Genomic DNA, 24327 nt, shown 5'->3' on the forward strand with positions numbered 1-24327 from the left:
GTTTTATGCTAAGATGTTTTAATTTTGTAATAAATATACTGAAAATTGGTCTACATTGCAATTTTTAAGTGGTTGCAAAAGTTCGTGCCCGATTCAAAACCTAGTAAAACAAAACAAAAAAATTTTCTTAAGAAATTTTTTTTCCTCTATCATTTACTGTTATTATTTTTATTTTCAATAACTGTCTTGCAAGGTTTTACACGCGTTTAATTTCGATTTTGCAGAGAAACCGATTGGTTCTATTGTCCAAGAAATCGATAAAAATTGTTTTGTTACTTCTTCTGTTACTTACTTCTGTTACAAACTTCTTACTTTTGTTATTCACCAAAGAACAAAATATATGCAAATCTGAGTCAACAAGGTTGGGTAAATAGGTTGAATTTTATTTTTTAACGCCTTCCTTTTACAGTTTCTGTTCAACGAATGTGGTGAGAAAAAAAAACTGCTTTTTTATTGATCAAATGCGGATGTTATGTCAAATGCGTAAATTTTATTTCAACACTAAGTTAACTCACTTTTTCAATGAACTTCCTTTCGCACAATTATTTGTTGATTACATTCTTCTGTAATCTCACTAACACTCAAAATAAAATTTTTTTTTTCATTTTGTGACAAGGCTGAAATTTTTGTTATCCTCAAATATTTATTGCCTATAGCGATAAAATGTTGCATTTTATAAGATGAAAAATCGTAAAATCAAAAACTTTTAACCCAAAAAACAAACAAACTTGACAAATTAAATTTATTAAAGCAAAAGACTTAATATGATAACAAAACTGTGATTTCGGCCAGATTTTGTTCCCAAAAGAGAGGTAGCTTAATTGTACGTGTCTTGTTTTGCTAATATTTGTTAGTTATTCTAAGTTTCTTTGCTCAAAACTTTTATTTTTATCAAAAGAAAGAAATAGACAAATAATTTTCACATTTTAATTTTAATGAAAAAATTTAACATATTGTTCGTTTGACGAGTGATAGGCTGAAACGTGAAGTGCCTTTCTTGCGAATGCATTTTTTATTATTTTCTTTATGTCTTATGATTTAGAAACGAGATAAAAAAAAACTAATGAATGCGAACAATGACTTACATGGCTTTTCTCTATATCCCGTTTCTATTGCATGGAAATAATTTAGGAACTCGTGAATGGGAATTTTAAATGCCTCAAAGAGTCCAACTTCTTGAAATACTTTGTAACACATCTAAAAGAAAACAATACAATGAGAAAAACAAAACACAACAAGTTTATTAAATGAAATTGAGTTAAAATACATTAAATTGTTTTCTCGATTTAAATAGCTAGTAATTGATTAAATAATTAAAAAAAAAAGGAAAAAAAATTGATCGCTTTATTACAATCGATGATTACTCATTGTACGCTTTTTTTTCCTGGTTTGACTCCGATAAACGCCACAACATTTCAAATCATAGGTTGCAGAAACTGTCTTATCTGATATTTGCTAAATATTCTCCTTTTTGCGCAAAACATTTGGCGAGTCTTCATAGTAACCAAAACAGAAGATTAAAAAGCAAAATTGTAGATCGAGTTGTGATGGTAATCGAGCAAAATGACTAGGCTTATATTGTATCCCAATAGAATCGAATAAAATCGGAAACTTTATTTGAGAAACCAAATCTGTGACATTACAATAAAAATGTGTGTCAATATAATAAAAAAATTCCATGGTGACAATCATAAGTTTGTTCTAACTTATACCCTTTCATTAACACGTGTTTATTATAAGCAAGAAAGAAAAGTGATAAAGAAAAATTTGACAATTTTCAGAAAAGTAAAAGATCTTAATGTCGCATGCGTGATTCACAATACTGAAATAAGCTATTTTAATATATACACAAGATTATTTTAAAAATATTATTTGTTCTAATTTTTATAGCTTTCATAAATATTTTTGACGTGTTTAAAAAGAGCAGATACTATAATTATTTCTGTTGGATAATTGAAAAAAAGAGTTATAAACCACCATTACTTAATATTAATTTTCAAATTGCATGAAAATAGAAATAAATATATAATTGGTAAAGGGAACTTAAAAGTAAGCAATATTTCTCTTTTTCGGATGAAATTTTACAGGTAGAAACTTTTGCAGCTAAGAGAGAAAAATTTTTTAATACAAAATGCGTATAAAATATTTTATTGCAGCTTTAAAACACGGTGTTTGGTATCAACTTTCATGCACGTAGAAATTTCATAAGCTTTTTATGGATGTTGATGGACCTAATATATTTTAGAAAAAGATTCGAATATTCTTAGGCACGAAAAAAGAGCAGTGAACGAACTAGAACCTAAATAAAAATCTTTTTTTTAATATTATTTTTTGAAAGAATGTTTCAATAACCTTAGAAACTAGCTAAGACGACGCAAAGGAAAAGAACAAAAAAAGAATCTTCCAGTGAAGTTTTTGTATTGAAAGTATTTACAGAATATAGTTGGTCAAATCTCAAAGATGACAAAATAAAATGTATTTATTTTCTTATTCTTGTGCACCAGCGCACATTTGGGTAATTACTTTCATCTTTTTAATCAAAGGTAAAGTTAAGATTAAAGTATAGGTTTTTTGATTAAAAATGGTATTTATAAGTAGACTGATTTTATAAATATACTGATTTTTTAAATATACTTTTTAAAATAAATTGCATCATTTTAAACTGGTATTATGTCAACTATAACTTATCGACTAAAAAATATAATCTTATAGTGACCTTTTAATTAGTTACTTGCGCTTCAAGACCAAAAGGATCACGGATACTTACACATGTGACCTAAGTCGTCAGCGCTAGTTAATCGTTTATAAGTAAAATGGAGTGTTAAAGTTAAGTAAAGTTCCTTCACAAAAGTTAGAATGTTAATTAACGTGAATTTAATTAAATACAGCGCAGTATCACACATCGAATTTGTTGTCGTCTCCGTCTCCTACTTAACTTAGATTTATTATTTGTTTATATATTTTATTGTAACCGTGATATATTTTTGTTTTGTGTACCTGGCAACTTCGAAGCATAATTTGTTTGTTCATGTTCTACATGGCTTTATGTCTGTCTTTGTGTTAAGTAAGAAATATATAGTGAAAGAATTGAAATCTTCGTAAAAGAATCTTTGTGTAAAAATACAGAATGTGTTACTTAAGAGAATTGATACTTGTCAGGCTTGGCTTACTTGAAACAGAATGTAAAGAACAGATGCTAGCGTAAACAAAGGCCATGTTTCAACAACCAATCAGGATCGAGATACCCACACTACGTCACTTGTAGTTATCCCATTGAAAATAATATTCAAAGCAGTCTATAGTTTTTTAAAAATAATAATATTTAAAATTAGCAATGCTTGAAATACACCGTTCTATAAAATTGTAAAGATTATTCGTAAGAAAAGTGTATGCGAGTAGTATTCAAATTTATTAAAATAAAAAAGTAAAAATATCTTTAAAATTTCAGTAATGTTTTTTCAGGTCAATTTTTTTTTATTTAATTTAGTACTGAGTAGCCAATCAGCATTGAATTTATTTATACAGTCTCAGATTTGTTTACCCGATTCAGAAGATAATAGAATTCTTGTACCATTTAATTGGGATCAAAAAGTGAAACTAAGCCGCATATCTGTTACATGAAAAGGAAAATAGCTAAACGAACAACATAGAGGGTCAATTCATGTTAAGTCTAACATTACATGATCACATTTTACAGGAGCACTGTGATCAGTATAAGTTAAGAGCAATATGCGAATCAACGAATTTCGAACCCTTGACCATTTTATTGTGTAGTGAGAGTTATATCCTAAAACAATTCGAGAATAAACAAAACCTTTTTAGAAAAATGGTGAGAACCAAATTTAGAAAAAAGCAAATAAAAATTTTGTGTTTATCTTTGAAGAATAAAAAAAGAAAGAATAAGGATCTAAATGAAAATACATTGATGCGAAAACGTGAATTTTTAATGAAAATAATTTACGAGAAACTATTAGAACCAAGCGTACGCCCATTCATTCTATGCTGTAGATCAAGCATTTGGGTTATCTTTAATATAATCTAGCGCCCTGCACAAATTCCGAAACAAATTAATTTAATCCATTTTTTTCTAAAAATAAATGAATTCCATTATAAAAAAAGTATTTTATTTCAACTCCCCCATTATATAATGGTAAAAGTGTGACTCTTTAAAGAATTAAATGAATGAAATATGGATTCGTGAATACTTGAATTTTGAATATTAATATTTATTAAATGAAGTAATTTATTTTTATGTTATTATTAAAACGCATAATTGAGCCTCTTTCTAACAAAAATTTTATGGTGTGGAAATAATGTTAATCCAATTTAATACTTTGGTGTCATAAGAAACTTTGTTATTTCATTGCATTTCTATTCTTCATTGCAGTGTTTATTTAATACTACTAATTTATCACAATTCTTTTTATCATTATTATATTTGTATTTAGAGTTCATCTGTTCTGTACTCAAAACATACCTATTGCTGACATTTACCGAAATATTTAATTAACCTGTCAATGATTCTAAATATAATATGATGTTAGGCTTCTTAAAATCAACAATATTTGAGTGAAATGCTATATTGAAAAACATAAGAAGTGAAAAAAATGATAAGCGATATTTAATGGATTCCTGATGGATTTCATGCACAGTATGTTGAAGCGTTTTAATTTCGTTTATTAATGTGGGTAAAAGAATGTATACGTAGTTGAACTTTTGGAACTTATTAAAAAAGATGCACGGTGCTATAAATATAAAATGAAACGAAACATAATTTTGAATTACAAATAGGAAGAAATATGACTATACACTAAGATGAAACACTTTATAACTTTTTAATATTTAACGTACGCTACAACATAAACTATACTTAATTATTATTGCATATTCCTATTTCAATTAAAATATTAAATTTGCTTTCTATTTTTATTTAGGCTAGCAAGTCTAGTAAGATGACCAAACACTTTGCTATAATTGTTTTGCACATAAATTTTAATAGCATAAATGTATAAAGCCAAGATTAAGTAATTATTGTAATTAAGTAATCTGATTATTTAAGATACTATTTGACGCACAATGGCGGTTGAAGTGAGAAATGAGACAAACCAATTGGTACGAAGGCTAAAATTGATGGTAATTATTGGTGTACAGGCTTGCTCACTATTTAATTTTAATCTGACGGAATATTTCAACTCCGTTGTTTATGGGGGATAGTTTCCAACAGAAACAAATCTATCTTGCACGTTAGATAACACATTAAATTTTGACATTAATTAAAGTGTTCTAGTCACCTTAGTGACGAAAGAATGTGAGAAAGCATTTTATGTGGTATTTCAATTAATGATATTTCAATGTTGCTAAATGCTATCTTTTTACTGTTTGATTAGAATGTATTTTTGTTGTATTGCCTTACTTCCGGACTAAAAATAAAGAAGAAATGAAATAAATTAAATTGTATGACTTTTATAGCCTATAGCTTCGATAAATTCATCAAAAAATGTATCCTAGGTGCTTATAATACAATCGTTATATTAGTAGCTAAATGATCTTGAAAATTCATATTGTCGACTGTGAAAGTTTGAAACATTGGCTCTGTTTAATTTTTTTATCTTGTGTAACGCATATAAAAGTCCTCTCGGTAATATCCATTTAAGCAATTAACTTATAAAATCTATAGGAATAAAATTGGATGTGTGCTTTAAGGAAAATATTTTTTTTTAAATTTTTCAAATAAATTATCAAATAAATTTTAAAAGAAATTGTAAAATTTTAGATTTTAGAAGAATAAAACTCTTTTTAAACTCTTATTTATTTTCGATAAAAAAAAATTGAATATTTTGAGATAATTTTGGGCATGATAAATCAGATTTTAATAAACAAAAATCTATATTTCTCATTTCCATAAGTTGATTTTTTTTTCAAGACAGACTGGCTAAATTAACTATCACGATATATGGGAGGTGAGGGGAAAATTTTGTGACCTCAAAACTGATTCCATGCGACCTAAACACTGAATCTTTGAGATCTCAAAGATGAGTTTAAAATTGAATATTTTTATCTCAATATTGAATGACGTATTCATTAAATTGTGTCCATTTTGTTGTGAGAAAACTACCCAGTTAAATATAATTAGCATGTTTCTCATTAGTAGATCTTCGACTAATAAAGAAACAATTTGTATAATTTATAATTAACCTCAATTTATATCATTAAAAGTAATAAAAAATGTATTGTATCCTTAGAGGCTTAAAAACAAATTAATAAAAATCAAAAACTACAAAATTTTTTTCGTTACTCAATTTTTGACAACAAAATCCATTATTTAAGGAAGGTTTTATGCTTTCAAATGTATCAAAGTAACCGTTACCAAATCCTTTTTATTTTTGTATGTTTAAAAAATAGAATTACTATCAGTTTAATAAAAAAATTTACTTTTATCATTACAATTCTAAAAGAGACAAATTTATAACACTCAAAAACTATAAAATGCTTTTGTAAAACAGTTTTTGACATCAAAAACCATTATTTAAGTAACTTTTTATGCTTTCAAAGACATAAAAACAATCTTTACCGAATGCTTTTTATTTTAATAAAAATTATCAAAATGTAAATGAAAGTGTTTAAATGAATGAAAAATTTCTATCTGATTCTAGAAAATATGAGTTATTTTCTTATAATGCAAATTCTCAAGAATTTTTGACAAGTTTCAAAATGAAATATATTGTATTACCGGTGAAGTTTTAGCCACTATTTATGAAACGAATTTTGAAATGTTCACGAAAACTTCGTCGCAATACAAGATTACAAGTGGTATAGAGAATGGTTTAGTAAACAAAAATCACACGAATTCAATTCAAACGTTGCGTAAAGCATTTTCGAATGCAAATAAGCTGTTTGACAGTTCTTTAGAATGTGGTAGAAAGAAATAAAGAAAAAGCAAATATTTAAATTTTTTTCGCTTATATTTATTTTTAAACAGAAATTTTAAAAATTTGGTAATACACTTCTTGTTCTGTTGAGTAGAATTTTATAAATCAGAAATTCTAATAAAAAATAAGAATGAGTTTTTGGAAGAAAATTTCATGAAATATTAAAGGAGAATATAAATGTCATTTAAACTGATATTAAACCGTTTCTATTTATTATACTTTAAAACTGAATCATACGTAACTGTTGCCTTTATAGGAAGAAAAAATTAAAATATTGCATGCAATAATTACACTTATGTGCATGTAAATGTAACTTTTAAAGTAAAACCTTTCTCTTTTTTCATCAAAGGCATATGAAACTTTTTACATCTGAGACATTTTCATAGAGCATATACTGTGATATCATGGATTAGTAAATACCATAATTTGAAAGAAAAACTAAGTTAAGGTTGTAATTAGTTCCTAGAAATCGTCCCAAGGTACAACATTCTCCTCTTATAATTAGCGTCAACAATAAAATTACGTTTAATTTATTTTATACATTTATTAAATATCACAATTTCAATTTATGTCAGCAAAATTATTCACCGGTATAATAAAACTTAATGTCGGTAATATTTTACATGCTCTAAGAACGTACTGACATCCATGTAATAACTAACTTAATTGTCTGAAAATGAAATCAATACTTTCATTTCTAAGTTAAGGGAAATTTAGAAAAGATATTGAATTTTCAAAAGTTCAAAATACAGTATAAACAGTTTTATTAGATAATTTAAACTAGATTATAAAATTGCTTTAAATAAAATGATTATTCATGCATAACTATTATTAAAACTACTCAGACATTAAACTATTAATCAATACAACAGCATATTTATTATATTAATCGATGGTAAATATTTTGAAAAAAAGGTGAAGAAAATAGTATTTTGAATTGATTTTTGCGACAGCGTAAGACCACTCGCTTTTATTGCATTAATGATAAGCATCCTCCTTTGCTAAAAAGTAATGAAAGAAAGAATGAGGCCGATTTAAACAAGAGATTTCCAATCAAAGATTGAATTTTGAAACAAAATTTGGCTCTTTGAGATAGTTAAAAAAATGATGAAATATATTGTTATAAACAAGAGCCTTCTTTAAAGTTGAAAGGAAACACCCACAAGTCATAAGTTCTACAGAAAATCTCTGAATAAAAACAAGCTAATACTTGTGTAAATGGATTGCAGAACGAAATAATAGCCTCATTTTCATCGCAGTTTCAAGCACGATAAAAGGGTGAAGAAATTGTCAAAAGTATAAAATCTTACTAGAATTCATGCTAAACATGTGATACTGGTTTAGAAGTAGTAAGGAGGGCATATTAAATAGTAATCAATAACAAAATGTAGTAATATTCCAAATAAACCGCTGTTTTCCAAAATACTTGGTTGACTTATTTTGGAACTGGCTAGTTATTCTTTGTCTAATATTACCTAAATAACAATGAGCTTTTATAAAGTTGTTGCTATTATTTTTAAGTATACTAGCCTTTTTTGGCAACCAGTTTCGCCGCCACCTTTTAATAGCAATCTAGCTGAATGCACACACAACACAACTGCATTTAAATATTCTAATTCTTCAACCCTTCCTCAAATCATAAGCCTTGATATACAAACCAATTTTTTTTTTTTACCGCTTAGCTGTCTCTTACGGCTTTGTCCAAGCTGAAGTACTTTGATTTCAATTTTAATTATTTCTTCAAAATTGTCAGAACTTTTTATGTATTGAATTTAAAATCCGTCCGTCAGCCATTAAATCCCTCAAACCACGTAAGTATGAGTTTAAAACATCTCAGAACAGCAGGCATAATTGTTAAAATTATTTCCATCTCTGTTGTGAGATAAGATGGAAAACTTATAAATATGTTCCATTACATGCTATACTACTTCCTCACGCACCTCTTGAGCCATAAGTAAAGTATCGTATAATATATGCTCGAAAAATGCAAGCTCCGTCATCAATAATTGATAGGACAACATACGACGCCATATCAACATTTATGTTTAATATTATTACTTTCATTTAAGAAGGGATAAAAAAATAAATCCAAATATTTATTTTTTCTAATAATTTTTATTTCCATTAAAATGCAAAATTATTATTAATAAATACTTAACGTGTAACTATACAACACTACCTAACCTATTACGTAAGACAACCTAATGAAAAAAATACTTTACGAATAACTAATTATTTAACCCAACTTAAATTTTTAATTAAGACAAACTAATAAAATGAACTATAGCGTTACAGATAGATAAAGATATTCCCGTGTTTATGGTGCCATTTAAGAGAAATGTATAGATAGATTATGTATTGAATAGCAAGAAAAAAGTTAATCTTTTAAGTCAAAATTTTTAAGCGTTCTAAAAAAAAACAATAATACGCTTGCCTTAGCATCGAAGCAATTATTTTTAAATTAACTCAATTTATTAATCAAAATATTTACAGCATTTTAGCTTCTGCGAACAAAAGTAATCGTTAAAAAATCCTTTTCTCGGCCGCTTCTTTATTAGATCATTTATAATATCACTATGCAGCATTTAATTTTTAATCTTAAGGAAGACTACAGTACCGTACATTTCATAAGTGTCAAGCTGTTTTCAATAATCAATGACGGTGAATGTGAGAACGAAGCACTGTTTTTACAAAAAAAGAAATTCCTCTTTAAGCTCAAATAAATCACCAACTTTTTGACTCAACTCAAAGAAATAAGTTCTTAATTTACCTTCGAGTCAGATCCATCATTGTGAACATTGCATTTTTCCTTCTTGATGGAAGAACCAGGAAGCCTTTTCATTCTTTTTGCTGTATCAGGTAAACTTGGCGATGATTTATGTTTTGCTCACTGAATCGTTATTACTGCCTTTTGGCCATTTACTAATAATGCGTTAAGGATCTATTGATCTATTAGGCAGTGTCTAGAATTGGAGAATTTCAATATTTCCAGGCAAAATAATATTGAAAGAGAAACTGATTTGCGTTGGAAACGTCAGTATTTGACGGATAGAAACAAATAAATGAAATATATCAATAACTGATTTCAATTTAATCATTTAATTTTTCTTTAAACAACTTGAACTTCAGTTTTCTTGCTTCCATTTGAAATTGAAAAAAAAATAGTTACAAATTAATAACTTTTACATCATTTGTGTTCAAAAAAGTTGTATTGGTTTGTTTGAGAGAAGTATTTTTTGTTGTTTAACTATAGGCGAATTATAAGACTCAGTTTTTTTATTTGTCGATGAAAGAGTCAACCTTTTAATTCTTTTTGCCGTATTATGTTAACTTGTGCTGATTTATATTTTGCTCACTAAATCATCCTTATTACTAACTTTTGACTGTTTACTTTATAACCTATTAAAACCCTATTATTCTAAAAGGTGGAGTCTAATGCTGAAGAATTTCAATAATTTCAGTCAAAATTCTATTTGATATGTTGTAATAGTCTATTGGATTGTCTATTGGAATGTCTATTTGATATGTTGTAAACTGAAAGAGTTTCAATAAATAAATAAAATTAGCTTATAATTTTTTAGTTACTTGAACTAATAAATTAAAAATAATCAATTAAAATTAATCGATTTAAAAATTTTTAGTTATTTGAATTAATTCAAATAAATAAGTATCCTTAATAAATAACTAATACCCGAACAACCCGAAAAAGGTATTGAAATAACTGAAACATTTTAGTGGTGCTTTGAATTTCTTGGTTACGATGCAAGTATCGGAAAAAAATACCATTTCTGTATTCACAAACCATCGGAAGAAAGGTTATGACCAAACCGTAATACTTAAGAGAAAGTTTTACAAATGACGCAAGATTCGAGAGAGCTTAAGCTTGTTGTTTAATTTTGAGTATTACAGAAGCAAACGTCTAGAGATGAGGTGGATCAAGAGCTAGAGCTTTCGCCTACCAATGAGGTAACAGAGGTTCGAATCTTAGCTATGTCTGTTTGATACTTCCGGCTCACATCGATCACAGTGCTGACATAAAATATCTTCAGTGCTAGAAAAATCATTGGTTAGAATTCCATTGCCGTAGGGCTAGCAATGGGAGTTCTTTTTCTTAAAAAAAGTTTAAAAACTAAGAAGTTTAATACTTATTACACACTGTCGAAATTATCTCGGCTACATTATACATATGAGATGCTTTAGAAAAATATTCTAAATAAAATTACCCTAAATTTAAACGGAATACATTTACATTACTGCAAAATATTCTAATTAAAACTACACTACTATTTAGATAAAAACAAGATTTCTATTCTTAAATTCGTCAGTATCGTGCAATTGATTGCGAATGACTGTAATTTCGTAATGAAATTAATGTAATGTAAAAAAGGCACATTAATTATTAGCTAAGACTTAGAGACTAAGGCACATTAATTATTAGCCTAAAACTATTTTTCTCTCCATAAAATTGAAATCTGCAGGAAAACGGAAAGGGCTTTTTTTTTCTCGTAAACGTAGTTTTTCTAACCGACCCAATTTTGAGTTTACTACTACCAATGTTCAACTCCGCAGCCTTGTCATTTTGAACCCAATCCATAAGACAAAGGAACTCCTAGATCAAGGATAAGGAGAAAATAGCTTGCGTGAAGGACTTTTTTGATGGTGCTAACCGGCATTTAAGTTACAAGTAAAGGAAAACCACGAAAACCTCCCACGATTAGCCTGATAGCAAGAGAGGTGGGGGGGGTCATGATCAGTCAACCATTGAGCATATTTTACGCCAGCATTGTCCTCGGTGTGAGACTAGTGCGAAATTCGTATCATCAGCTATCGCTGGGATCCCGTTTCACTTCTTTGAGAGGCGAGAGCTCTATCTCCTGGGACACCATGAATCTAAAGTGATTTTGGTAAAATAAAACCTTCCAAATTAAAATTCCAAAAATCCCGTACCTTGATTGAATTTATTGGAATTCAGCAATTCTCTTTTCCCCCCACAGTTGTTCTTTCATTGTTTACTTACTTGACTAAGTATCAGATCTTGGGCTTTCGCTTTCAGTTCAAATACCGGATAATCCCATTCATTTATTCTACAGAGGAGGGGATCAGAACTTAACGTATCAGGATCAAAATGATGGCCGTTTACTACGAATCCTGGTAGGGTATCCTGCAAAATAATAAAATGTTTTATTTTAAGCAACAGTTTAATAACATAAATGATATCTATTTTTTAAAGATATAAAACATGCGTGTAAAAGTTCCACAAGTGAATTTTCTAATGAAGTTTTATTTTGATTGTTGATTTATTTTGATTGTTATTTATTTTGATTATTTGGAATTTTCTTGAAAGTAATTTTTCTACCCAATTATTTTTTTAAAATTAAAATGTCTACACAGTAGGCAATCTACAATCCGAATTCTGAATTATGATCAGTTTGTTACCAATATGACTGATAAACGATTTACTATTCATAAAACATTTATAGTATTGTTACAGGGGCGTATATATGGGGGGTGCCGAGGGGGCCAGGGCCCCTCCCGAAATCCGAAGGAAAAAAATTATATATATACACGTATAGTTAGTTGATATTCGGATGGCTTTGCTAGCAAATAGTTTCCGAAAAAAAGTATAAATGGCGCTAAGAGTATCGTAAATCTAAAATGAAGGCGTGGCCTATTTTGAAGACCCAATCGAGATTTTGAATAGGTCCCTTTTCGAGGATTTTAGACTGTTCCAGAAATCAAAGCTTCTCGAATTCATGCGCTCTAACTCAATCTATATAAGCGGGAAACATTTGTTGTTAAGTCAATTGCATTCATAATGAAGAGACAAGCTTCTATTATAAATTTTTTTGCAAAAAAACAGATTGTAAATAAGTCTATTAGCGACAGTACTGAAGTTGGCTGTGCTACTAAGAATGTTTCTTCTGGTTTCGAAGGTATTGGTACGGTTGATCCACATCCAGCCCCACTTACAGAGGACCTCAACCAGGTAAAAAGAAATATCTATGATATTGGAAACTATTGTCAAAACGATTCCGTTCGTTCGTTAACAAATGAAGAAAAAATTTCGCTTGTAGAAAATGTTTGGAAACCACAACCTGCATACAAATTTCCTTCTAATTCCAGTTGTTCTACTTCAACCCATACTAGAACTTTTCAAATGAAATGGTTAGAAGAATTTGAGTGGTTAGCTTATTCTGAAGAAAAATCCGGATCTTTTTGTAAATATTGCGTAATATTTTCACCTTCCAATACTGTAGGAAAAGGAGATCATCAAGTAACAGGGGCATTAGTAACACGGGCATTTAATAATTTGAAAAAAGCCAAGGAAATATTTCGTAAACATGAAAATTGCATTTATCATAAAACATCAGTTTTGATTGCTGAAGACACAAAATCCATTGTAAAAAAAAAGCTGACAGTGTTATCAATCAAGTCAATTCTCAAAGAAAATTGGATATTGAAAAAAACAGAAAAAGATTGATTCCTATTATACAAACTATAAGATTTTGTGGAAGGCAACGAATAGCAGTGAGAGGTCATCGTGATGGTGGACGAATAGGCCTAGAACAGTGTTTCCCAAACTTTTGACTTTTGTGTACCCTTTCTAAGTTTTTCGTAACGCTGTGTACCACTAATATAAAAATGAATGAACTTTTTACGATAAAAAAATTGCACAAAAGTTAAAAGTCACAACTTGCTGTTGACACCGCTAATTATTAACTGTTAACTCTGCGAAAAATAGCCAATAGAAAAATACGTAATCGTAAATTTTCATGGCTAGCTTTGTTTTTAAATAAATTTTTTTGAAATTTTCATTTGTTGCAGGATATTTCGCATAAGAACGCCTACCCCTGCTAAACTGTTCCCGTACCCCTGGGGGTACGCGTACCACACTTTGGGAAACACTGGCCTAGAAGAACCCGAAAAAAATGACGGAAATTTTCGATCATTGCTGAGATACCGAGCTAACAGTGGAGATAAAGACCTTAAAGACCAATTAATGAACAGTGGTGGGAAGAGTATGTACACCAGTTCTTTTATACAAAACGAAATCATTGACACGTTTGGTCATTTAATCCAATCTCAAATTGTGACAAATGTCAGGAAGTCTATTTTTTATTCCATTTTAGCAGATGAAACCACTGACATTAGCCAAGTAGAGCAGTTTTCTCTTTGCGTACGGTATGTTGAAGACCAATCATACGAAATTAGAGAAGATTTTTTAACTTTCGTCCCCGTTCATGACGTTACTGGTGCAGGCTTAGCTAACACAGTGTTGGAGACCTTGTCAAGTTTAGGATTTGACTTAAAGAAAATGAGAGGTCAAGGATACGACGGTGCTTCCGCGATGAGAGGGCAATTCAGAGGGGTACAAGCTTTTATCAGAGAAAAACTTCCACTGGCCTTGTATACACATTGTTCATCACATAGTCTAAATTTGTGTTTGTCAGATGCAAGTAACATCCCTTCTATAAGAAATTGCATGGGCGTTATCAAAGAAGTCTGAGGATTTTTCCACAAGTCAGCCAAAAGAACTGAAATACTGAAATCGACGATATCTGACTGCTGTCCTGAACAGAAAAAAAAGAAACTTATTTCACTCTGTGAAACACGATGGGTGGATAGGCACGACTCTGTGTTTTTGTTTAAAGATATTTTAGAACCAATCATTCTCTCTCTTTTGAAAATAGAAGAAGAATCAAGTGACTCAGCACCTAAGGCACATGCTCTAGGTAGTTCTATCAGTCAATTTCAATTTCTTGCCAATCTTTTTCTTTTGAGCCGCATGCTGTCAACTACACAAAACTTATCCGAGACGCTTCAAAAAAGAAACATAGATCTTTCTCAAGCCATGGCAAATGTTACAAGCGTCTTAGATCTGCTATCGAAGCAAAGGGCAAATGCTGAAGACAACTTTAAAACCCTATATGTTGAAGTAAAGGAATTTGCTGAAAAACTCGACATTAAAGAAGAAATTCCAAGAATTTGTCGTCTTCAAACAGCCCGCAACAACGTCCCTTACAGCACAAAGGAAGAGGACTATCGACGAATTGTTTATGTACCTTACCTTGACGATTTTTGTAATTCCCTAAAGGAACGCTTTCAATCTCACAAGGAAACAGTTGCATCCTTACAACACATACTTCCAGAATTTTGTATAAAAACAGATTTCACTTCTCTGGAAGCTGCTTTCAATTTCTACGAAGACGATTTGTCCCATAAAGAGATCGTGAAAAGTGAATTTATGTTATGGAGAGAAAAGTGGAGTCGGGATAAATCTGAAGATCTTCCCAAAACAGCAATTTGTTGTTTAGAAAAATGTGACAAGACTTTCTTCCCTAACATTTATATTCTTTTAAAATTACTAGCAGTTCTACCTGTTTCTGTTGCGACTGTGGAAAGAAGCTTCTCAAGTTTAAGAAGACTGAAGTCTTACTTAAGAAACACCACTTCGGAAAATAGACTTAATGGATTTGCATTACTTTCCATCCATAGAGACGTTAAAATAAGCGATGAAGAAGTACTTGATAAGTTTGCAAGTGTACCAAGAAATTTGAACTTTGTTTTGTAAATTTTACTTAAAAAGACAAAATTCTTATATATATATATATGTATGTACAGTCGTCAATCCAAATAAAATCAATTGTTACGTTCAATTTTGTTTACTCATAGTTTATAAACTGAAAGCACAAAAAAATGATAACGAGATTGTTTAATTCCAACACTTAAGTTTTTTTTAAACTAAAAAAAATTTAAATGTTGGGCCCCCTCCAAAATTTTAACTTATATTCGCCACTGTATTGTTATAGTTTTAATTAACTTGTATTTTGTTGTACACTGTAAACATTTTGGCTCAAATTATACTATAAAGTACCGGAACTTTGAGTGCTCTATCCGTACAATCCATTTTATATTAATCGTTTTTACTGTAAAATCGATTTTTACCGTAAAATATTACAACGTAACTTTTACAGTAATATTTTAATTAGAATGATTCAGCAATTTTACGATAATTATTATTGTAAAATTAATGGTATATCAGATTTTTTTGTTCCTAACATGTTCTGGTAAAAATACTTTTTGCGGTAAAAAGTACCTATTTCCTAAGTAATTTTTTACAGTGTATTTGTATTTTGCTGTAACTTGCTCCGGGTGTTCCGAAAAAACTGAAAATCACTTAAAGAACCAAAAAAATAAAATAAAAAAGCCTGGTTTATTGCTTCAGTAAAAAAAAAAGAAGATAATATTCTCCCTCAATTTCAAAATTACTAACAAGGTTAGTTAACTTCTTACTGAGAAAAATAAAATACAATATTTTAAAATGTGAATTCATTTATAGCAACAACATGACGCAGTCTGAACACAAAATTTAACTGACGTCCATCAAACACGTTAGTAAGAATCTTTTGACATGAAACAGATAATAATCTTTTCAAGTTTTCACATAGCAGTGCTAACTATTAACGGACTAAGTAGCTGATCTTAAATTTTGGTGAAAGGCAAAATTGTTCGTTTTCCTCAACAAAACGCAGTAAACCTTAAATTTCAATCTTCTTCTGTTTTCCTTTAATAGATTTTTTAAATCGACGATTATTTTTGAGAACCCGATAATTGATAAAAGTCACAAAATTTTTGATTTGTGTTTTATTTAAAAATTTTCGGATTTTGTAAGTGATTCGAAATTTTGGTGAAGGACCAAATTTCGATTTTCTTCAAGAAAACGCAGTTAAGCTTAAATTTTAATCTTCTTTTGTTTTTCTTTAATTGTTTTTTCAAATCAATGATTATTTTTGAGAACCCGATAATTGATAAACGTTATTAAAACTTTTTTGATTTGCGTTTTTTTAAAGCTCCTTTGAGTTTAATACTTGAAAGCCTATTATAAACTATGCTTTATACTTCCTTTAAAAAGACCATTTATACATCCTATTAAATAAGCAAAGGGATATTATTTTTATTTAACATGACCAGTAAAATTAAGTGATAACTACTAAAAATAGTTTAAATACTAAAGCAATTACTTATAAAAAGTTGGAAGAAAAAATGACATCGCATTCATTTTAGTTTACTTTCAAATATTTTATTTCTTTAAAGCAAAATCAGTATTTTTATCTCCGTGTAAAACCTCTCGAAATTGTAAATTTTAACATTTTTAACTAGTTAATCCTTAGTATACTACTTTTTCCAAAATTTTAAAAACTGTGATTAAATACTGTTTATTAATTTCGAACAATTTATCGAATACATAAGTATATTATTTTAGACATTAAATGTGCTGCCAGTACACAATACAGATTGTAAAATGTATTGTGATGCACTTTATACGTATTTACATACAACGTATGTACAAAAATGTACGTTCTTTTTTACCTAATACATTGGTTGGTTAATGCGTATGTGCATAAATTTCAGTTATATATATATATAAATACATATACTTATATTATAAATATAACATACATGTATGTATGTATATATCTTATATTTATGTACATACAAACAACGTGGAAATGTGCGTGGATGCGCAATGAATAAATATATTTTATGTACAGTAAGCAAAAAAGAAAACGGACCACCTTGAATAACTTTTAATCTAATGATCGGATCTTTACGTTCCAGGACTCAATCTTAATGGCTCGAGAGGGTAACATCTATGCTAATAGTATGCTAGTTAATTAGTACAGACGATATTTTAAGTCACAAAATTAGACACAAAAACATACTTTTTCTGAGTAAACATAACGCATTTTCAAAGCATCCGGATTTCAACGGATTTCTCAACGCAAAAAAAAAGACTTTTACTAGACTTTTATTATTTTTTAATATTTTATCTAATAATGGTTGAAAAAATGCAGAATTGCAATGTAAATAAATTTTTGTATCTTTTTAAAGAATATAATTTTATAAAATTTAAGCAAAATCTGTCGAATAGTTCCTGAGAAATCAAATTTTTAATATCTGAATTTTGTAAAATTTAATTTCTCAGGAACTATTCAACTGATTTTGCACAAATTTTGCATTCTACCAAGCAAAGTTATACTCTTTAAAAGTATGCAAAAAATTTTTCCTTACAATTAAAACTTTTTCGACCATTATTAAACAAGTAACAAAAAATATTAAATAAACGTTATTTTTTCCATGAAACCTATAAACGAATTTTATAAGTCTCTGCAAGATAAGTCTCTGCTCCTGACCAAACTACGGGGACCATATTTCCCAGATTGCGATTTTAGGGTTCAGAAATCCGAATCAACCAATCAAAAGGCATGTTTATACAGAGAAGGTATGTTTTTCTGCCTGATTCAGTAAATTAAAATATCGTCTGCATTTATTAATTAGCATATTTGAGATCACCCTCTCAAATCACTATGATTGAGTCCTAGAACGGGAAGATCTGATCATTAGATTAAAAGTTATTCAGGGTGGTCCGTTTTTTTCTGATGCACTGTATATACTTGTGTATGTGCAATGCATGCGTTTGTTCATGTATTCATATATCTGTACATTATGCTTGTTTTTTTTTGTACGAGCAATACATAATATAATATGTATGTCACATGCATGTATGTATAAAGTTTTTCAGTCTTATTCATGCATGTACAAAGTATGTAAGTCCTGCGCATGTATGTGAAGTTTATATATGTCCATGCATGTATATACAATATATATGCATACATGTGTGCATGGCTGCAGAGCTGTGTGCCGGCGTCCATGTCCATGTATGTACAACACATGTAAGTCCCATGCATGCATGTTCAATAAATTCACGTACAATATGTGTATTCCTCGTGAATTGCTGCATTAAATATTCTTAACTTAATATTGTACTATTTATGGAACACATAAGAATATTTTGTTCTTAAGTTGAATGCAATGGCATGTTCTAAAACATATTTCTTTGAGAAAAATGTTCGTCTTCTAAATATGTTATTAACTTTTGGTTGCTGTGTTTACGTAAAAATTAATTTAAAACGGAGGAACGCGTGATAAAAATTGATAAAAAAAAAATCAATATTAGCTACGATGTACATTTAGAAAAAATATCACGTTTCACAAAACGTCATTTTAATAAAAGGAAGCTTTAAACAACTTTTTTCGTGATAGGGATTTTATTTTCTGTCCTTTATATAAACGCGAAGGAATTATTCAGAAGGTTGTAGAGAATTTTTATATCATTTTTGTTCTTAGAGTCTATTGGATAAAACGAACATTGATAAAAGTTAAACTATATTTTTAGAACGTTTTTATTTATTTCAAGAAAGCTTAGCTAAATGATTATTACAAACATATATACTACTTTTTAATAAAAAACTACATTATGTATAATCTTATATTATGTATGTACAACTTATATATTATGTATAACTTACGTTATGTATAATCCTAAGTTATATAAATTTAGCAGAAATTTATAAGATATTATTGCATTTATAAATAATTATTCGTATTACGTAATTCGCTAATACAATAGCATAGCTACAATTAAACAAAATGTCTTTTTGAATTTTGAGAGTTTTTGTAGAATATTTTACAGGTAATTGTAGGAATTTGATTTCCATATAATTTAAAATCATTATTGCCTTTTAAATACTTTTAAACTGTATTTTTTTTTACTTAAATTTGATTAAATAATTCATATTAAGTGCAAAATTTCTTTTTTATAGTAGCAGCCGAACTTAATTCCAACTTCATGAAAGTTAATTATTTGACAGCTTGTATGCGAAATGTTGCAAGTCGTATAAATTGCTGACATAAAAGACTGAATATTTGCCTGATGTTTTAATAGTTATTGAGTTAAAAATGCGAAATTGAAATAAATGATATAAGTTTAACACCGAAAAATATTTCTAAATCTCAACTGATACGCTTCAAACAAAATATTCGAAACTAAAAATGCCTATTCACTGTTATAATTTTCATTCCAAAATTACGGTAAAATAACCGACAGCAGTCTGTCCATCCAATCAATCGTAAAGTTTACTGCAAAACATTCTTTATCTTTAGGGTTTTGAAACCATTTACAATAAGTATGTATTCGTTGTTTTTTAACCATACAGCCAGCATGGTTTCAAAACCGTAAAGTAAGAAATTTAACTGCACATTGAAGTTAGGCTTAAACTGAAGCTAGGCTTAACTGCGCATTAAAGTCTAGGAATTAGGTTGCGGTTGAGTTGTATTTTATCAAATGAACCGTAGAATGTGGTTTAATTAGTTTATCTGGTTGTTTTGCCTATCGTAAGAGATGGAGTATACTGGACTTTTTTATGTTTTTTTCGGGTGCTGCCATCTATGCGTGAGTGAGAGAATCATATTTCAATAGTAAAGGACTAAAAACTGGTGAGCCTAGCAGGCTGGAAACTCTTAACGTGTTGGAGTGATTGGAGGAAATATTGTCATGTCAACAATGGGACTTGAACCTCTTAGTTCTGTCGGTCATGAGATTTACACACTAGCCTTCTCGGTTATAACATGCACCTAGTAGCAAGTAACTAAGTGAATTGATTAGGTAGTCCTAGTTGGTGCCATAAAGTCCTGGTAACTTAACCATTTCTACCGAGAAATTTCTAACAGTGTAAACTGTAAAAACTGTAGTGATCCATGTCTCCAAATTTCACGTCAAAAAACTCAAAAATTTGTTTGGAGGAACACTTAGTTTCAAGTTAACACTGCATTAAGCTTTTGTATACAATTTGGAAGAGGTTGTTAAATCTAAGATACCTTTAATGGAAAAAGTTTACATCAAAATCACGATCATTTACGCCAAACGTTAAGTGTTTTTGCTTCAGAAACCACTAATGTGGGAGCACTTTTTATATCCTCCATACAATGTTTATAATTGATCACGTTTGTTGTTGTTTTCTCTACTATAAGCAGAAACAATAGTTATCATTAAAAATATGTATGTATGTTTTTCGTTGTGTAAGAACGATAGTTTAACTATTTCAACTTGTAAATCCCTGTACTAATTAACTTTATAATTTTTATTTTCCTTCCTTTTTTACTTTATTAAGCATAATTCAAATTATTTTTTAAATTTTGCCTGTGCTACGTGTTGTTTGATTTGCAAAGTAATTTTCTTTTAAGAAATAATTCATATATGCATCCTATATTAATAAATGCAACTTTGTAATGTCTCCTAAATGTAATTTTACTGACATTCATGTGTATCTTATCTTACAGTAAATATAAATTTTAGTGCTACTGAATACCAGCTGTTTTACGCTAAGTAGCGTAGAAGAATATTCTTAGTGTTCCACTATGCTAGAGCCTTTTACTATGCTAAAGCTTAGCACTTAGGTGTAAAGTAGCTGCAACCATCTTTAGACTTAAGATACACAAGTAGTTTTTACACCGTGCATCACTGTTATGAAAAATTTATATATGCACTAGAACAACAAACTAAACCACAAAATAAAGAAGCAGTTTTGAGAAAATACAATATTTGTACAAAAATACTAACTTATTTTTAATGTTGAAATATGTCAAAGTGCACCGTGATATAATTCAAATGAAACAAAAAATGCTTACTTAAAAAGGGGCATTTTTAAGTAATATAAATTCATGAAATATAAAAATGAAAGGAAATGAGCGAAAATTTTTATTCTCTAAATACATTCGAAAAACTATAACTTGTTGCTTGTTGTTCACCTCAAAAATTCAAACAAAGAGTGGAAAACTTTTCAGTTTCACTATTAAACCATCCTGAAGATATCTTCCATTTCTTACTTTATTATAATTTCTTCGTTCATTTCTTTTGATAAATTTTTAAAGATAAATAGCTATTTATATTACCAGCTAATATTTTGCAGTTTCGAAAAATATTTGAGATGAAAATTCATTTTGAAAAAGGATATTTAATACATTTAGAATAGAAGAATAAATCTCTCTAGGTATTACATTTCAGATTCAATATTTTTGATAAAAATTTGCGGTTTTTGTGACAGAAGCTAGTTGTGTCAGGTTTATTCTACATTATTTTAAAATTTAAGCATCAAATGAAAATAGGGAATTTTTTTGAAGTGAAAAAGAATGAAAATTGCAATATTAGTCACGAAGAAATTCCGTAATAGATTAAAAATATTTGCTTTTTAAAATATGAAATGAAGTTAATTTGTTAAAATATTTTTATATTTTAATTTTTAAATTTCTGTTTCGATTTACCAAAATTACGTAAAATTTTTGTTACTTTCAAAATCTCACAAATGTATATATATATATATATATATATATATATATATATATATATATATATATATATATATATATATATATATATATATATATATATATATATATATATATATATATATATATATATATATATATATATATATATATATATATATATATATATATATATATATATATATATATATATATATATATATATATATATATATATATATATATATATATATATTTATATATATATGTATATATATATGTAATAAATAGTACATGTCATGTCTTTGGATCACAAAGTCAATAATTCCAGTACCTAAGAGATTACAGGATTTTACACAGTGCGACTAAGTTAAAAACATTACCTACAAAATATATTTCCTCCCACTGCATTTGTTGTAGCGTAAAACTGCTGACAAAATACAAAGTATTTACAAAGAAAGTATTCCAAGAAAAAATTACTCAAATTTGTAATCATTGTAAATTACGGTTTTATTTAACTATTATTTAAAATTGTAGTTTAATCACGCTCCGATGTTGCAGTAGTTTAAAGCGTCCCTCATAGCTCTGGCTTATGGTCATGAATTTGATCCTGGTGGTTGATTAAAATAATCAGCGATGTATAACCAGCGCAAGTTCCATCAGACATGATTGATTGGTATTCAATTGGTGTGGAAGTATATTAGTAATTCATATAAAAATCAATAGTATTTCAAAAAAACTAACATATCACAGTTTTTTTATATTTTGTTTAAAATTTTTGTACAGTGATTGAGAATTAACACACTTACGAATGGAATATTTCTAAACCTAAAATTCCTTTAAGTTTTCATGCAATGATTATAACTATAAGCCCAAGCATAGTTTCGAATCATACACTGCAACAACTTATTACCATTTTTATTAAATTATATCAAGTTCATATATAATGCGTTAATAATCTTTTACGTATATATCTACTAGCAAACAATATTTAATTGAATGTATCTATAGGAAAAAATTGGCATATCCTGATTATAGTCTACCATCATTTAACATCAAGCCTATGTGCATATGCATAACCACTACAAACTTTTGATGGAGTCATTTTTGACAACTGCTATTGAAAAGCATATCTAATTGATACTAACAATTTCACAAATGCCAATTGTGTTCCAAATATAAATCCCCCATATATATAATTTTCCTTTTGCTCATTATTTTCCTGTATCTCATACTAGTGTTTTTCCTACATTATCTCACGCAATGTATTTGTTTACCCAGATGCGTTTTCATGAAATGTGATGTTTAGCCAAGCTTCTTCTGATTGGTTCCCGTTTTTAGCGCTCAGCTCCCATGGGGTTTAAATGTAAATAGTCAATGTTCTATAATAGTTACATAATATCTGAAATTATCTGTTTCTCTTAATAATTGCAAAGTAATAAATAAACAATAAATTAGGGATCACGAAGGTGTGATGGTGCCAGAGATTGGGCCTAGCTCTGGTGGTGACGTTGCAGTTGCTAGGGTAAGCTCGTGGTTGGGCGAAGCGAGGTGTGTCGCTTCGTCCTTGTATCTGTCAGTTTTTCCGGCCGCAGTTTTTTTTCCTGATAGATGTCCCCTCCGGGTTAATAGGCGCAGAGCTGTGTGCCGACGTCCATGTCCATGGTGTGAAAGTAAGCTTGTTGTTGTTGTTGACGTATGCCTGTTCAGGCAGAGGGGGTGCGATTGTTCTTGTTTTCCAGTGGCGCCATCCATGTCCAAGAATTCGACTTCTGCTACACCATATGTCTCACCCGTTTATAGGGTGGACCCATTTATACATCATTCACTCATCCACAGATCGTAACTTTGACCTGAATCAGAGAACAATGGATCTCCAATCCAGTACCCCCAGAGATTTTGATTTGTTATGGGAACATGGAGGACTTTTGCGACTCACCAGATTTAACATGCATCAGTCAGTTTACTACACGGGGACGCCGGCGGGGTACGAACCCACGAACTCTCGGACATGGGAACAGCGCCCTACCGACCAGGATATCCCGGCCCTGGAAGTAAGCTTAGGGAGAAGGAATAGCACAGCAACTGTCCCTGTTGCTTGACCATGACCTTGAAAATATAAGGACAGAAATCAGGGCTAAATGTCTAGATAAGATTGGAATGAGAATGTACATCAAGGTCCTAGATTAAGTAATTTATTCTGTGGTTTTTTTCTTTGTTATATTCTGATTTA

General features: G+C 29.3%; 1 protein-coding gene across 2 annotated transcripts in view; it reads right to left on the reverse strand.

The window, feature by feature from the left end:
- The window catches only part of LOC107436844 (cGMP-inhibited 3',5'-cyclic phosphodiesterase 3A), a 605033-nt gene that overhangs the window by 80618 nt on the left and 500088 nt on the right, over nt 1-24327 (reverse strand). For both annotated transcript variants that reach the window (XM_087165512.1, XM_016048661.4), the window contains exons 6-7: nt 11947-12090; nt 1086-1197 (exon numbers count right to left, since the gene is read on the reverse strand). In XM_087165512.1, the coding sequence (XP_087021638.1) occupies nt 1086-1197; nt 11947-12090 (256 nt within the window). The remainder of the gene's footprint in view (nt 1-1085; nt 1198-11946; nt 12091-24327) is intronic.

This window comes from Parasteatoda tepidariorum, chromosome 6 (genome assembly GCF_982258835.1).
Source record: "Parasteatoda tepidariorum strain Cologne lab strain chromosome 6, Ptep-v5.0, whole genome shotgun sequence".
Taxonomy (NCBI): Eukaryota; Metazoa; Arthropoda; class Arachnida; order Araneae; family Theridiidae; genus Parasteatoda; species Parasteatoda tepidariorum.